This window comes from Hemibagrus wyckioides, linkage group LG20 (genome assembly GCF_019097595.1).
Source record: "Hemibagrus wyckioides isolate EC202008001 linkage group LG20, SWU_Hwy_1.0, whole genome shotgun sequence".
NCBI classification, from domain to species: domain Eukaryota; kingdom Metazoa; phylum Chordata; class Actinopteri; order Siluriformes; family Bagridae; genus Hemibagrus; species Hemibagrus wyckioides.
The window spans coordinates 4,768,529-4,786,315 of record NC_080729.1 but is presented as its reverse complement, the minus strand read 5'-3'; the positions used below and the strand labels follow the sequence as shown (position 1 = coordinate 4,786,315).

At 39.5% G+C, this 17,787-nt stretch overlaps 1 protein-coding gene across 3 annotated transcripts in view; it reads right to left on the bottom strand.

Annotated features, from left to right (window-relative positions):
• The window catches only part of LOC131371188 (collagen alpha-1(XXVI) chain), a 34,557-nt gene that overhangs the window by 4,340 nt on the left and 12,430 nt on the right, over window positions 1-17,787 (bottom strand). For 2 of the 3 annotated variants that reach the window (XM_058419024.1, XM_058419022.1), the window contains exons 4-8: window positions 14,502-14,563; window positions 13,473-13,599; window positions 9,723-9,821; window positions 7,868-8,002; window positions 477-515 (exon numbers count right to left, since the gene is read on the bottom strand). In XM_058419024.1, coding sequence (XP_058275007.1) covers window positions 477-515; window positions 7,868-8,002; window positions 9,723-9,821; window positions 13,473-13,599; window positions 14,502-14,563 — 462 coding nt within the window. The remainder of the gene's footprint in view (window positions 1-476; window positions 516-7,867; window positions 8,003-9,722; window positions 9,822-13,472; window positions 13,600-14,501; window positions 14,564-17,787) is intronic. The other variant, XM_058419023.1, reaches the window with a different exon arrangement.

The window sequence follows — 17,787 nt, the reverse complement described above, 5'->3', positions numbered from 1 at the left end:
GCAGCGGCACTTTATTCTGCCTCTGCCGTAAACAAGCTCCATGAACTGCGTCCTATAGCTGCAATGCATTCTGGAACTCTGAGTCCAACGTTTCCACGTCAGCTTCTTTATTAATATTAATTTCTCGTTAATATGACGTTGCTAAGAACAAAAAACGTGGCTGGTGAGAATAGAAAGCCCTTTTGTTTTTAGGACCTAAGAGCAAAATCTGACCCTTATGTTTATTCCATGAGTTTGAGAGTTTCATTTTCCTTCCTTTTAAACATCATTGGAATTACTGTAAGTGTCCTGCTATAGCCTCAGAGCGTTACACAACTGCTAATGTCTCATGCCAGTGAGAAACATACAGCAGCAACCAACTAATTAGCACCAGAATCAAATCATTTTGTTTTTTAGGGTGGAGTTTGGTTTCTAGTTAAACTATAAAAGAGAAAATACTGCACTATAAAAAAGTGTGTGTGTGTGTTATGACGTACCGGAAGGACCGGGTGGGCCTGGAGGTCCTATACGACCTGCTTAAACACAACAAAGAGACAATAAGCATTAATGCCATGTGTGTGAACCCCAGTAACACATTTCACACGGATCTTCATCTGTAACGCTGAGAGAAAGAAATTCGACCAAAACATTCTTTTGTACTGTAGCTGGGCGTACTGTTAGGTTTTGCTCCAATAACATGACAAAAGGCGAAAATTTAGGAGCGAGAGAAAGATGGAATGAGAAACCCGCTGTGCTCTGTTAAGATTTAGAGCTCAAACTCAACACTTCCTCCCAGACATAATGAATGAGTGATTGCGTGTGTGTGTGTGTGTGTGTGTGTTTGGGGGCAGCAGTGGGGAAGCAAGTATTTATAGCTTAGTGAGGAAGGATAATTATATCTGAGAGTTTGAGAGTTTTGCATTTGTGGGGACATTTGTTTGGTCTTCATGAGGCTGTTTTTTTGACAAAAAACAAACAAATAGACAAAAATAATTCTAAATATTTTCTTTCAAACAAAAACGTGCAAGCAAGGAAGGAGTTATGAATTTGTGGGGACATATGGTTGGCCCTCATGAGGCTGCTTATTGATACAAACCTAAAAAAAACAAACAAAATGAAACAAGACTAAATATTTTATTTTTTGTCAACGAAAGGTCCTCACAGTGATACTAAAACAAAAATGTGTATGTGGGGGGTGTTAATTGATGGGGGGTGTATTGAGGGGGGGTGTATTTATATCTTGGTGAGGAAGAAGAGTTATATCTGAGCGTTTTGAATTCGTGGGGATATTTGTTTGGTCCTCATGAGGCTGCTTTTTGGGACAAAAACCAAAAACAATCAAACAAAACTAAACGAAACAAATGGAACAAGCCTAAATATTTTGTTTTTTTTTTGTTACTGAGGTTAATGTTAGGGTTGAATAGCTATCTAAAAATTTAGTGTATGTGGGGGTGGGGGGGGTGGTTGTTTATTGATGTATTGATAGGAGCTGTCTTGAGGGGGGGTGTATTTATATCTTGGTAAGGAAAGAGAGTTATATCTGAGAGTTTTGAATTTGTGGGGACATTTGGATGGTCCTCATGAGGCTGCTTTTTGACACACACACAAAAAAACCCCCCAAACTAATGGAACAAACCTAAAGATTTTTATTTTTTTGTTACTGAGGTTAATGTTAGGGTAGGACAGCTAACTTAAGAATTATGTCAAAGAAAGGTCCTCGCAAGGATACTAAAACAAAAAACGTGTGTGTGTGTGTGTTTGCCCCATCGCCCATTAACAGTCAGCGGCAGTCATTACTGCACATCCAGTCATCGATTGAGACCCAATGACCTGCCAAGGAATCCGTTCCAAAACACACAAGAGACAAAGTCACGTCCTTTCAATCCCGGAACTCCATTTGCTCTGGTCTCATGGGTCTACGAAAAAGGGACAGCTGTCCTACACACGCTCGCCTTCCGTACTTTGGCGATGAGGTTTGGATGGAATCGAGCCCACGAGCTCAACACGGCTGTCAGCGAGTGGCAGTCACATGAGCGAGTAAGAAGGGGAGATGAATGATGTTACACAGCGGAGGTGAAATGTGTGGGCTACATTTAGATCCTTCATACGGCTAACCGCTCCAGAGTATTCTTGATTTGTACAGTCTGGCTGTGATTATTGACAAAATTAATTATCCTACAGCCAGGGCTTGTAACATATCCAAGCTAGACGGCTGGTGGTTGGATGTAACATCCTTTTGCTCTGAAAAAATCCTCGCCATAATCCAGATACTTTTCGGCTTTTTGACATTCTACCCTATTTCCAGCATGTTCAATATAAAGGATTCTAAATTCACTTCACATGCTATAAACAGAAAAGTTTAAAGAGAAGACAGTCCTACTGTAACGCTGATGTATGTGCATATACTCAGACGTTATTAAGCCTAATTCAAGGAATGGTCATCAAAGTCTGTCACTAAAATAAGGAGAAAGCCTCCTTATGATCATGAACAGACAGGTCTAAGCACGTGACGTGACACGGGCAAATGCACGTTAAGACCTCAGGTTCTCCTCAGATGTTTGTTTATACTAGTTTTGTGGTTTCAATTATGGTGTTGTGTCTGAGATTTTAGACCAAAACAAAAAAAGAGGGAGGGTGAAATTTTCGTTTTCTTTTGTTCATTTGCTTTTATCATCAAAGACTAGAAGTGTTTTGCCTTTCTGAACCGTCAATAAAGTGTGTATTATTATGACTTAAATGTGTTTGCCTTGCAATTGTGATATTTACGACAGGCAGCAAAAGACACAACAGGGAATAAATAATAATAATAAAATCGAAGATAGCTTTGGCTGAATGTGTACTGTGATGATGTCACATGACCTGGTCCAAAAAATCTATGGTCATTATGAAAAACTGCAATCTCCTCCTGAATGTCCTGGAGTGTATATCAATCCTCGAGGGCCTGGTTGTGAAACGTTTCTAAGACAAGTTGTCTCACAATTCTCTTTGTTGTGAACTTAATGACAGAAAGAAAAAAAAACAAAACAGAGGTTGTCTGGTTATCATGAAACCACAAAGCAGATCAGTCTCGATCCTGAAGACATTCCCATGTCGGAAATCTTAATCAGTGGTCTTTACCTAAAGTCGGAGCTGCTGTTAATCAACCCCACGTGATCAGTCAGATTCGAGATCTCAAAAGCACTGTGTAATAAGACCCAGGTGAGAGACAGGTGAGAAAAACTAGACTAAACATGAACCACACAAGACACGAAGATTCTGTTTTCAGTTTGCAGTCGATTGCTTGGTGTCTAGTGTTGAACCGTGTAGTCATCATCTATTTATACGTACGATATAATGAGTCCCCAGACCGTCGATGGCATGCATTGCACTATGTGTAGAAGAGGCTAGAAAGTCCATATTCAGTCGCATTCCCACCCCCTTCCCGTGCCTCCAGAGACTCAGCAGGAGGCTTCTGCTCTTCTCGTCGAACGTCTGAGTCTCAGCACCGAGTCCTGCCTCCAGCCTCGGGGGAACTCAGCCGCCACAACCCTCTTCCTCTTGCTTCGAAAACATGCAAAGCTACTCGAGGAGGTTGGCCTGTTTGGCAGCGTCCCTCTGGAACCAATTTCTGGAGCTCCGACGGTCTTGAAGGGGGCAGGTTTGAGGGAGGGGGGGCAGAACGTCTCGCCCTCGCCTTTTTACACGCCGCTGCTCTTTGGCACTGAGCTTCCAAAAGCAGACGGCTGCGCTGACAGCTTACAAATTAGAGCTGATTTGCGCTCAAGCCAGAGGCCTAATCAAAAACAGCTCGGCTCGGCCGGACTTACAGAAGGACTCTGCTGTCCCCTGTTGGCTCCTCAAGAAAGTGTTGGAGAAATTTATTTTATTTACTTTATTTGGACAAGCTCGAAAAGGAAGAAGAAGAAAGGTCACAGGTTCACATGATCTGATCTTTGACCAAACTTTGGCTCTGTGGCAGTTCTTACTTTATAGCTTTGTGATCTGACCTGCCAGTCATGACATGATTAGACAGAACTTTGTCCAAGCTACGTCAAATTTATAAAAGGTTGGAAGCTGACAAAAATATTTGGTTAAGAATTCTGAATTTCTTTTTGGAAAAGAATTCTGATTTTACGTACTTCTAAAGACCGAATGCTGTAAAGCAAAGAAGCCTTCAGAAATAATTAAATAAAAATGATTGTACATTAAAAAAAAATACAATAAATTTTTTTTTTTTTATACAAGAACATCAGTAACCTCAGGGTGGATCTGTGCAGTTTCATAAGGAAATAAGCTGGTAATTCTTCCTGGAAAGCATCCTGGAAAATCTGCCAAATTTCTTCTGAAGATTTTTTTAATTATTAATTTTTTTCTGCAAAGCAGTCTGTTACATAACATCGCTTTCATTACTGACATTTATTTCTGTAACATAAAATCTGATTTGTTAGAAAAGTAATACCTGGAACTATAAAAATCTTTTTGTATTGAATCAATAATAAAGAAAATCAGAAAATATACTTCGATAACAAATTTATAGTCGCTTGAGTTTTTTCTTTGTTTAGAAGATTTGTCTTAAACAAAGAAACGATAATTCAAAAAGACATAATCTACTTAGATCTTGAGATTTGAGCGTTAAATACAAATCTTCAAAATTCAAATCTCAAAAATACAGATTTTATGTAAATTAATACGAAAGTGATAGATATAATTATATAAGGTGCTGAATATAAGCTTCCCAGTAGATGCTTTCAGAGTGATCAAACTTAGCATTTAGCCAATGAAACATGGAGTTAAAATGTAATATATGAACCATTCATTAATTCATCGTCTATACCCGCTTTATTCCTAATTATGGTCACGGGGGTCTGCTGGGACCTATCCCAGCACACACTGGGCAAAAGGCAAGGGTACACCCTGGACAGGCCATCACAGGGCCACACATATAGACAGACAACCACACACACTCACGGGCAATTTAGAATTACCAATCAACCTAATGTACATGTTTTTGGACTGCGGGAGAAAACCCACACAGGGGAAAACATGCAAACTCAGAAAGGCAGAAAGGCCCCTGCCAGTACGAACCCAGGATTCGGACCTAATACCTTCTCGCTGTGAGGCAACAGTGCTAATCACTAAGCCACTCTGCCACCTAAATGAACCATAATGTAGCAAATGAATCTGAATGAAATGTTTCAGGTTCTACTGAAATCTTCTGTTGAAATGTCCGTATCGCTTATCCAATATACCATCGGGTCATGGGGGAGCCTGTGCCTATCTCAGGCGTCATCAGGCATCAAGGCAAGATACACCCTGGACAGAGTGCCAACCCATCGCAGGGCGCACACACACACACTCATCCACTCACACAATCACACACTACGGGCAATTTAGAGACAATCAGCCTAGATGCATGCCTTTGGACTGTGGGATGAAACCGGAGCACCTGGAGGAAACCCAACAAGCACGGGAAGAACATGCAATTCTGTTGAAATGTGTTCGTTCTAATGTTAGCATAAGTTAATTAGCTAGAATGTTACTTGGATGCTTCACCTTTTCCCTAATCCACAAATGATATTTTTGATATTTAAAGTTGAATTTTTCTGAGAGACGTTCTTCAGGGTCACGCTTCCAAGCTCCATACAAAATCCCATTTTTTTCCCCGTCTGGTTTTCCAAGTCCAGTTTGAAAGAAATTCACTGGATTTAAATTGCACTTTTAATAAGCAAGCATGACAAGCAAATTTCATGGAAAATTCTGTTCTTTGCATCCTGTGAAAAAAAAATCTGACCTTATGGCCTGAGAGTGGTCTGGATGCCGTCTGTACATACAATACTAATTAGGAAGCAAACAATTACGAAGCCGCTCTGGGGGTCGACGTGGTCGGCGCTTTTCCAAATAAAAAACAAAGGAAACAAATGTTGTCGAGGTGCCTCGGTAAGGTCAGAATAATAACGGGTGATGTAAGGAAATTACAGTCGAATGTAGGAAACAGATGAGTGGAAAAATAACACCTGGACTCACTGCTTTTCAGAATTTCTCAAAGATAAAATGACGTCAATGGAGCCTACCATTTGGAATAAAAACAATATGCAGTCAATAAAGCCCAAGTTCAGATTGAGAAAATAACTGAAACGCATTCAACGTTCGAAACACTCTTATCGCGGCTGAAACGCTTCCGACCTCCGACCTGTATTGTTAAAATTACATCTGTCAGAAGCCACAATTTCCTTAAAGCGTGCCGGAAAATCTGCTCTCGGTGTGATGGAGGGAAGATTGCGCTAAAGATTTAACATTGCAGAAAGGTATGCTGTTGAATATGGAAATTTTAATCACGAGCCATGGTTCAGAGTCATGAAGCACATGTAGCTCAAAACAATGCGGTTGCTCTTGGCAATCGTTTCGCGCAAGGTAAATTATGTGAAACGATCCGTGTGAACATCTGTAAGAAATTGGGTGTGCATTTATGATTCGGTTATTTGAAGGGAGAAACCTGTCTTCGAGTTCTCCTACTGTGGGAGCGTACTGGTTTACTGGAAACGGGGAAAAATTCTGAAACAACAAAGAACTTTTTCGATGATTTTACTCATTAATTGAAATAAGGATGGAACATAGTCCTGCATGGTCGCTGTATCGTTATTTATTTAGTGCTTCCAATATCAACTAAATCCTCAACAGTATGTAGAAATGGTACCAGTTTCAGTATGGAGTGAGAATTCAAGGTCAGTTCCTCAAACTCAGCTCCATCACTCGAGTTCATAACTGATCTCAGCTAGAGATGCGTGATCTTTTATCCTACTCACACAATTATTATTATTATTATTATTATTATTATTTTTAGTCATGCCTGCCCATGATAGTTTCATAAAAACTACAAACAAATAAACTAACCTAATTTAATCCACAGCAGCCCCGACCAGGCAGTTACTAAGGATGAACAAATGAATGCATCCAGCTTTTCTTCGTTCTCGTTCACAAAAGGAAAATCCTCTTTTCCTTGTGTGACTTTATTTTGTTGCATCCTATCTAAAGTCTCAATCAAATGCCTTGTGAACCATTCTGACTTTCTATAAGATACAGATCTCCTAATCCTGTCTATTTTTCAGCTAATTCGGTGTATTGGAAATCTGTGAAATAATAGAAAAAAGCATTTATTTGTCAAATATACATTACGGCATTCGTTTCTTCACATATCACATGGTTAGAGCACAGAGTCGGCCATGATACAGCACTCCAGGAGCAGAGAGAGTTAAGGGCCTTCCTCAAGGACTGAACAGTACTTAAACCCTAACCTCCTGAGTAGTGATCCAGAGTCTTAACCACTGAGCCACCAGCTAAATGATTCACTTGACTCATTGATTCATTAAAGTTATGGTATGGAACTCAAATGAATCAAACGAATCAAGATTCGATTCATAGTTTAATGAATCCGTTATTTTTCCGTTAGTAGTCACACTGTGGTTTATTTGGTCATCAATTTCCTTTCAGTCCCTGCAGCTGAAATGATGACTAAAAGGTTAGGGCTGAGCGCTTGGCTGCATGCATGTGTTTATTCTTGACAGTATCTTAATTCACTGTCTGTGCAAACATGCTGCTTACTTTTAGACAAATCTTAGGTCAAACCATATCTACAGGCTCCACTTTGCCAAGACTTTCAAATGAACGTTTCAATATACAAACACTAGTTCACTGATACTGTACATGACACAGACAGTGAAGCAAGAATGCTTTCCTGTAGTAAAAATAGACTTTAGTGTTACTGTAGGATGGAAAAAAAACCCCTGCTATGATTCACCATCACCTGGATTACTGAAAACACACACACACACACACACACACACACACACACGGTCTAGATGCTTCTTGCTTTAACGTATACCATAAACAGTGTGTGAATGTGTCCACTCACCCGTTTCATCAGTACTGAGACCCTGAAATACATCCCCCCGGAGAGGAATAGAGTTAGGAAGGCCAGGTTGTCCTGGAGGACCTGGTGGACCTGGAAGACCAATTTCACCTGGAAGGCCTCTTTCACCCTTTGGGCCTGAAAGCAAGAACGAGCACCAGAGACTATTTCCACATCTGTATCTATACAGTAGAATGAATGTGCATCACAATCTTGTGAATTCTCAAATCTGATTGGTCGGCTGTAACTTAAAACACATGTTTATATTAATATTCTTATATAATGATTTTATAGTAACCACTAAATTCCAGGGGCTTGTATGGTGGCTACTTAACATAATTATAACATAACAGCAAATCCTGTCATGTTTTTAATTCATTCATTCATTCATTCATTCATTCATTCATTCATTCATTCATTCATATAATTATGAAGATCCTGCTCATTCCTTGGATACACAGGGTTGTATATGCTATATATAGAATTGCTTGGTGTTTTGTTGTGTCCTCCCAGTGTATTGCAAATGTTTCCACCATAACTTCAAGCTCATAATTGTGACTCATTCATTGTTCCCTTTTTCCATGTAATAGCTGTCTTGTTTTGCTCGTCTCCCTAGCAATGATTTTTCCTGTTTTTCACCTTGAATATGGATTTGCCTGTGTAAACAAATTTCCTTTGCCTTTTCTGGATTTTTAAAAGGCTTAAATAAATACACTCCAATCACCTGTGACATTGCTTACAGACAATTTTTACAGTTTAAAATCCTACAGGATTTAAGGATGACCACCCCTTATTAAGCCACAAACCTTCCATCTAAGTCTAAAAAATACTTTTTGTGTATTTGTCTACAAATCCTATTTAGATGTACACTATATTGTCAAAAGTTTTGGCATGCCTGCCTTTACATACACATGAATGTAATATGGAGTTTGCCCGCCCTTTACAGCTGTAACAGCTTCAACTCTTCTGGGAAGGCTTTCCACAAGGTTTAGGAAGGTGTTTATGGGAATTTTTGACCATTCCTCTAGAAGCGCATTTGTGAGGTCAGGCACTGATGTTGGACGAGAAGGTCTGGCTTACAGTCTCCGCTCTAATTCATCCCAAAGGTGTTCTATCAGGTTGAGGTCAGGACTCTGTGCAGGCCAGTCAAGTTCCTCCACACCAAACTCACTCATCCATGTCTTTATGGAGCTTGCTTTGTGCACTTGTGTGCTGTCATGCTGGGACAGGAAGGGGTCATCCCCAAACTGTTCTCACAAAGTTGGGAGCATGAAATTGTCCAAAATGTCTTGGTATGAAGCTGAAGGATTAAGAGTTCATTTCACTGGAACTAAGGGGCTGAGCCCAACCCCTGAATTCAATGGTTTGGAGGGGTGTCCCAAAACTTTTGGCAATATAGTGTATAATCACTGATGTGAAGATCAGACATATTTTGTATTTGAAGATATGGCTAAAATTTTTCAATTAAATTCAATTCAGTTTATTTGTATAGTGCTTTTAACAATGGAGATTGTCTCAAAGCAGCTTTACAGAAGAATAGGGACATAGAAAAAAATATTTATCCCTAATGAGCAAGCCTGAGGTGACGGTGGTGAGAAAAACTCCCTGAGATGATTTGAGGAAGCAACCTTGAGAGGAACCAGGTTCAGAAGGGAACCTCGTCCTCATTTGGTTGACACTGGACAGTAAATACTGTTGATAATGTCCTTTCTTCAACAGTTTAAAGTCAAAAGGACAGTGCTTCCAATGCTAAGTGGTGACAGAACATGGAGGTTAAAACATAATCGACCATTTTATATCATTTTTATATTTTTTATATCTTTTTATATCATAGAAAAGAACGGACAATGACTCTGACCTGTGGGTCCCGGTCGACCTGGAACACCTGCCTCCCCTTTAGGTCCAGGAGGTCCTGATGAACCAGGCGGTCCTATCGGCCCTGGAGGGCCCCTTGTCCCTATATACAAAGTATTTCATATCAACACAAAGAAACTGGCATTCCCGAAACACTTATGTTAATATTTTATTATAATTTCCATAGACTCTAGTGTTGCCTTTAACCATAGCCTCCCTGGAGTTTAGACATAAAGTTTACACACATGTAAAATCTATTTGTCCTTCATTACCATGGGGAAAAACAAAATAGTTTTCAACATAAAAGAGACAGATGGTTGTTGACCTGCACAAATCAGCACGCAGAACAATTAAGACCATAAAAAAAAAGGTTTCACATGTCTGAAAAAGCTGGAACGGGATTTGAGCGCGCTGTCCGTCTGTATAGTGAGGAGGATGATGAAAGAGGTTAAAAAAAACAACTTCAGCAAACATTTGTGTGGTTGTCTAGTTTCAAAATCAACGGTTGGACAACACTTTTGATGTTGGAAGGAGCTTAAAGAAAGAAACCGCTCTTGGTCTCCAAAATGGAGCACCTGAACGTCACCCTGCAGCATTAGAACTAGAACCGGTTGGTTTGATGAAGTTTTTGTCATCAACGTTTGATGACCAAACCTGATAGCCTCGGTAAGATCTGGAGATGTTTCACTGACATTTTCATTCTGCTTTGCAGCTGCTAGCTCAAAAGCTCTTAAATATTTTATGGATTCTGGTAAGGACCCAGAAATTTCAGCCCAAAATCTTGGTTGCATCTGCCAAGAGGTTATAGCCATAGATACAAAGATCTTTCAGCAAGATGATGAACATAAACACATTTTACATTAAGCATCTCAGTCTCCAGATTTGAACCAGAACCTTTAAAATGTTCTGTATGAAGGAGGGAACCAGGATTCTTCTAGAACCTTCTTAGACATGACAGATATCACAAAATATTGACAGTAAGGTTAATTCTGAATCCAGTATTTTGTTAAACATGCTCTACTACTGAACAATCTGTTAGCATTTCTTTAAAAAAAAAAAAAAGACAGGTTGTTAGCTTTTTCAGGAACATTTTCAGGAAACTTTACTTTGTTCTGTGGTTCTTTATATTCTTTAAGCATTTGTAGAACAACCAAAGAATCCTTTAGGGTTATTTTTCTGTATATATATATATATTGCATATTATGGTATATTTTTAATATTGTATATATTTTTATTAAAAATAAATAAAAATAAATATTTGATATCTACTCATACGCAATGGTGATTCCACTAAAAACTAAAGAATCCATAAACACATCATTTTTTATATCTCTTTTATCTTTTCTTTTCTACTTTGCCATCTACATTTTGATAGAAATAGCAATGAAACTCGCACCATTTTCTCATGCATATTTAGTTCCTTGGCAAAATAAAACAAAACACGACAAGACATGTATTATCCGCAGTATCTTTTAAGTCAGATGAATGTCTGAAACAACTGCCGAACCTCTTCTGCCAGGCTTTCAACATAAATTTCTAAGTTGGATATGCTAGACACTGTTAATTCGGAATAACCGAATAGTCTCACAGTCTGAAATGTGCCCTAACTAATTCATTCTCCCAGGCTGGATGTCCTTTGTGTTATAGTATAGAAGGTTTTTTTTTTTTTTTATGTGCTGCCTCTCTGAGGGAGTTTACCTCGAATCTATTAAGCTGATTTGACGCAGTGAAACCAGGACTTGGTTGGGATTGCCAGATTAAACAGTGGACGAGCCCACACAGATGTAAATAGGAAATATGATGAAGAGGGACCTCATGGGATAATGACATTTTATTTGAAGTCGAGATTTTAATGGAAATCTAATCTTGGCTTGTAAAAAGAGTAAAGCACCACTGAAAACAATAGCACACTCATTAGTCTGCTGTATGCGGTTTTACTGATGGACACGGAGGCAGGGTGCTGAACGTTGGATCTGTGAGACTTTGGAAAACGTTGGAAAAGATCAATTAGGTTTCATGGCAGCGGGTCTGTTACTGCTTATCATACAGAAGGATGTGTTTATTTCAACAGGATTTGTGCTAACTTCTTCAACTTAAGCTGTTGAATAACCAATAATCAAAGCCATCTGGACTAGTTTGGGATTTAAACAAATTGTCAAATAGCAGTTTATTACCTTTCCTTTAAAGCACTTTTGTCTATAGCTTACTGTACCTTGAGGTAATTTTTCCCTCTAAACCACATCCATTGAAATGTTTGTATATCTGATGATGCTCCTATGCAGAAAAAATAAAGCTTCACGCAAAACACTGATACAAACTTTTACTCACTCCTCCTGCCACCCAAATTCAGTCCTTATATATAAATAAATAAAATAAAGCTAGCTAGCTGTATTAGCTCTGAGCTTAGCTAAAAAAAACCCCCAAAGAAATAGTTGGTTCTGTCTAAATGTATGGATTTCTGTTGATTGATTTTTTTAAGTCAATTTAAACCAAATTTCTGCTTAAATAAATATGTGATGTTATGAACTGAATGTCAATTATACAAAGCCGATCGCTCGATGTCTGTCAACGTTCTCGTTAGCGAGGGCTCTGTATGCAAATTCACACAAACTCTGGAGTCGAGATAAATTCGGGGTGTGATCATTTTCCCACATTATTTTTTTTTTGGCAGGGTTGCCAGATCTCAGTAAAATTTCCAGCTCAACTACATCTCACAAACAGCACCTGAAACTAACTCAAAAAGTCCAGGCATTGGAAAAGGGAGAGGCCTTTTTCTTTTTTCTTTTAGTCTCTGCGTGGGAAACAAGTTCACCGTGCAGTGCACGCATTTCTGATTTGCAGTATCTGCAACACGCCTTTTTTTTCATCGTTGCCTGGTACGAACATTATCCACTCTATAATCCTCCTTTCCTTGTACCAATCTTCGCAATATATCTTACTACCAGAAATGGTTCTGTATATCGTAGCTACACTGTCAGCACACACAATTTCTCTTTGTTTCTCATAGGTTTTATGCTTGCTTCAATTTTAATTCCGATTATTTGCTTTAAAGCAAGATCTTGGCTGCTGTGCACTATTTTTAAACTCTCCCCCGAATAAACCCTGTGGACTTGCTTTTTCCATCTGTAACCTTGTTCCAAAATTTGCTCAGTTTGGCATAAATAACAAGGCCCTGGCAACCCTGTTTTCACAAACGACACATTTCTTGTGTCAATGCTGCTACAAATAAGTTATGAATAAATTTCCTTCATATCCAGCTGGATATATTAGACCGACTGTCCCCTTGGCAGTCCACTCAACCTTCCGGTCATTAGTACAGATTCTTAGCAGCCGAGCCTCCGCTGCCTGTATGACACAATCGGACAATTCTGAATGAAAACTTTCACAGAAAAACTTTCCAGTGGATTGAAACGTGGAACCGTCACTTATTGATACTCTTATTCTGACCTGCTTAAATTCTAATATTCGCCAGAGAACAAGACTTTTTAACACTTTAAAAAAGCAGGTGAGATTTTTCAGACACAAGACATTTTTGGCAGCTTGAGCCCTAAAGAAATATGAATATACTTTGTTCATGTCTCTAAGCACCAGCATTTATAGACTCAACATGTCATTACTCCTCCACTCCTATGGCCATTACTTTCTCCATGTATGTGGCCGCAAATCTCAGGGAGGCTCTCTTCTCGGGGTGAAACGCTGGTCCCTGTTAAAATGAGGGATTGTTAAGAAAAGTGATGGCAGGTGATTGGCTCACCTGGTTGCCAAAAAGGTGGGGGTCCCCTAGGGGTGGGCTCTGGGGTTTCTACCTCGTTGTCTGTTGATCTCTCCGGCAGAGTATTGATAGATGGAGGACGAGGTCCAGCCTCTCGTAACAACTTGATCTAAAACACAGCCAAAAGCAGAAAAAGGGTCACAAAACCTTCTAAATAATTGCTATATAACCATTGCACAACTCAAATAAAAACTTTACTGCTGATATCCTACTGTCCACAGTACATTACATTTACATTTATTCATTTGGCAGAGACTTTTTATTAAAAAACAAATATGGGACCGAATCCAATCCAAGCATAGATCTGCTTAGTGGAGGGCTAAGGGCTTTTCCTATTAGGTCCATTTTCATTTTTCCTTTTCTGTATAATATTTCAGAGAACACTGCATTAAAACCACAAATGGTTCTTACGAGAAATCTTCATAAGAAACTTGATTAGATCATTGTACTGGAAAAAAAAATAGTTAAATGGTCTGAGACTAAACACTGGTGTCGACTGATTAAAACACACTTCTTTAAATATGGTTTAGGGAAAAAGGATCGGTTTAGTGAAAAAGCCACCGGATTTGTTTTATTTAAATGGAAGGCAGCAATTTGCTATGTTCGGGAAACCGTCTTCTGATGATTTCCACCAAAAAATAAAAAAATAAAAAAAAATAAAATCACAGCATTCATGGCTATGTTTCCCAAATGACTACTCCTGTCAATGTGGTGAGTAAAAAAAAGAAAGAAAAAGAAACAAATAAAAGAAAAAGATGTAACCTCTATGGTGAGAATAGCAAAGAGAAAGAAAAAGAGTACGCTGTCTTAGGGAATAAGTTATAATTTGCAATGTAATTCTTGACATCAAGCATCAAGAGTTAAACAGAAGAAATGTGGACCAAAATCTCTGCCAAAACTGGTAACTATGAAGCATATTTAATCGATTTATCTTGATTTAGCTAGGCTTGAGGGAATGCAGGAAATACTTCACTCATATCTTTAGTCATAAGAGTTAGTCATTGCTCTTACCTTACTCTCAAGGTTGTTCAGGCGATTGTTCAGATCGGTGTAACCCGTACAGTTCATACACTCTGGATGAAAGATAAAAAGAGACATTTTTTAAAATACTTTTTAGCAAAAGGCTCCATTTAGGCAACCCACCAGATCTGTTTGATCTCTTGTGCTTTTATGGACTGAGTGCCTTCTGTCTCTGGAATATCCATATCATAAAGAACACAATATCTGTTAACTGTCACATACTATCCACTAAAACATACAGACTATATGCAGGGACATTAATTGGATGGGATTTCTGGGAACATTGTTCAGAAATTAGCGGTAGTGAGTTGGCAGCTGAACTATAGCAGAGTGCCAGCAGATGAATGCCTCGAACGAGTCCCCTGAGTGAATGCATTACTGAAACAACAAATTACGACTCGTTACTGTATTATTCCAGCACTAAATCAGCTCATTCGTCAGGAGCTCACGGTCTGACACACCTACAAGTACGGACAGGATTTCTCTTCTCCTTTACTTCCTCTGCTGTCACTGCCTTTATTTACTGCTCCATCGCTCTCTTAACTTCCGAGCACTTGTTTTCTGTCTGTCTGCCTCATGACAGATTCCCTGCTGTGTGCCCAGATGCTAGGAAGACACAGTGTCCAATGTGCCAACCTGGCCACCGCTTTGGACTCCAGATCTTTTGGTCAAATGCCAAGGTGCTAGCCAGAGCTTACCAAATAGTTTCCATAAACAATGCCTTTCCATCCCTTTTTCTAGATAAACACTTCTTTTATGGCCAAGTCTGCAATGGAAACAAGTCTTTCAAACAGTCTTCTTTATAACAATAATCAAATAAAAAGGCCAGGCTGAAAGACAAGTTCTGGCATCCTGCCCAGTACAGCTATTTCCAGAGGACTCATCTTCATTACAGATTGGTTTGGTCCATAACCACGAGGACTACACAATGATCGGTCTGGATGTGGTGTAAAACACCCAAAGTGGCCATAAGAACCAAGTCCTAAGGAGGAGTCCGGATTTCCGTTTGGGAAGGTTTAATTACATGGGTAGAGAAAACAAGTTCCTTGGGATGGGTATAAAAAAAAGAGAGAGAGAGAGAGAGAGAGAGAGAGAGAGAGAGAGAGAGAGAGAGAAAAATCTGGTTGCTAGCTCAATGTTTACTAACCTGAACCTAAAGACAGTGTTGCGTCCATGAGGCTTACAGTCTATACATGCCTCTGGAAAAATACTTTATGACCACATGGCTGTTAAATTATTTTCAGCCCTCATTGGACATGAAAAGTGGATTATGACCATATTCAGATGTAACATACTGTATGAACAAAGCCTGTTTAGAAATGTGAGCAAATCAACTACAGAACTAGATAGCTCCCAATTTCAGCATTAAAGTAATACTCTGGCATTTTGCAACCTTGTCTTTATCTCCTACATCTGCAGCACAGTATGTGCAATTACCACAGATAAGAATTTCAATATGTCTGGTATTAAGAATAAACCTGTTTCTTCTGAACTCGCTAATAATAAAAGTCTAAAGGATGTTGTTTAATTTCATGATTAAACATTTATGCAAATGTTTTCAGTAATAATTTAAGCAGGAAGGGCATCCGTTGTAAAACCTGGAAATCGGATGATGTGCTGTGGCGACCCCGGACAGGGAGCAGCTGAAAGATCAGCAACAACAAAAACAACATCTTTCAGGGATAATTTAAGCCATGTTTATGGTAAAGTAAGCTTTAAATCTGTATAATTTCTCATTCAAAGATGGAACAACTTTCCAGAGGGACGGATTTGTAACTACTATGAAGATTTGATTTAGTTTTTCACCTCATGGTAACTGGATTCTGGCAAAACTTTTAGGAGAGACTAAGATCTTTATCCACATCCTATGTTTTCACATTGGCAGTACTGCAACAAGATAAATAGTTCAATGAGATCTAAGCAACTGGAAGTGACACTACCAAAGGTGACTGGACCAGAGGTGATGCAGTGAGAGGTGATGTGACATGATCATAGGTGACACAACTGGAGGTGATCCATCTGGAGGTAACACTCCTGGAGGTAACACATCTGTAAGTAACACCCCTGAAGGTGATACATCTGGAGGTAACACCTCTGGAGGTGATTTGTCCGGAGGTAACATAACTGGAGGTAATTCAACCAGAGGTGACACAACCAGAGGCTTTATGTGCTCTGAGATGACCCTACCAGAGGCGACATGGACTGAGGTAACACGACTGGATGTGACACAAATGAAGGTAACATGACTGATTGTGACAGTGTCATCAAATAATAAGAGGTGACAAAACTGGTTGGACACCAAAAAGGTAACATGACTGGGGAGAGACGACGGGTGGCAATTAGATTGGAGGAAACAGGACCAGAGGTGTCACAACTAGAGGTAACATGACCGGAGGTGACACAGCTAGAGATGACATGACCATAGGTGACAAAACTAGTGTTAACATGACCAGAGGTGACACAACTAGAGGTAACATGACCAGAGGTGACAAAACTAGAGTTGACTTGACCGGAGGTGACAAAACTAGAGGTAACATGACCGGAGGTGACACAACTAGAGGTGGCATGACTGGAGGTGACACAACTAGAGGTAACTTGACCCTAGGTGACACAACTAGAGGTAACATGACCGGAGGTGACACAACTAGAGGTAACATGACCGGAGGTGACACAACTAGAGGTAACATAACCGGAGGTGACACAACTAGAGGTAACATGACCGGAGGTGACACATCCAGAGGTGATAGTACCAGAGATGAAACAACTGGAGGTGACAAGATCTTGGATGCCACAACTGGAGGTGGTGCAAACAGGTCTTGACCTGACCTGAGGTCAAACAGTTGGAGGTGACATGACCAGAGGTGACCTGAATGGAGCTGATGTGACCAGTGGTAACATGACCAGAGGTGACAAGAATAGCAGTGATCTGATGGGAGGTGACACAACCAGAGATGATGATACCATTGACGGTGTAAGTGGGTTGGTTGATAAGTAAGTGGGTGGAGTTAGGTTTAAATGGATGCATATGAGAAGAAAAGAAATGTTCAGACTATCAATATGAATATGAGCTGGTGTTAAAAATCTGCTTTTCCTCTAACACTTGCTGATATGTACATTTAAGCTTTCACTATAATAACACACACACACACACACACACACACACACACATGCCCCAGATCAGTCTCCTTCTCACACATACTTGTGGACAGACTTCTACAAACACTTTCTCTTTCTGGATGCAAAAAAACATTCCTGCTCACCATCATTTTGGGGAAAT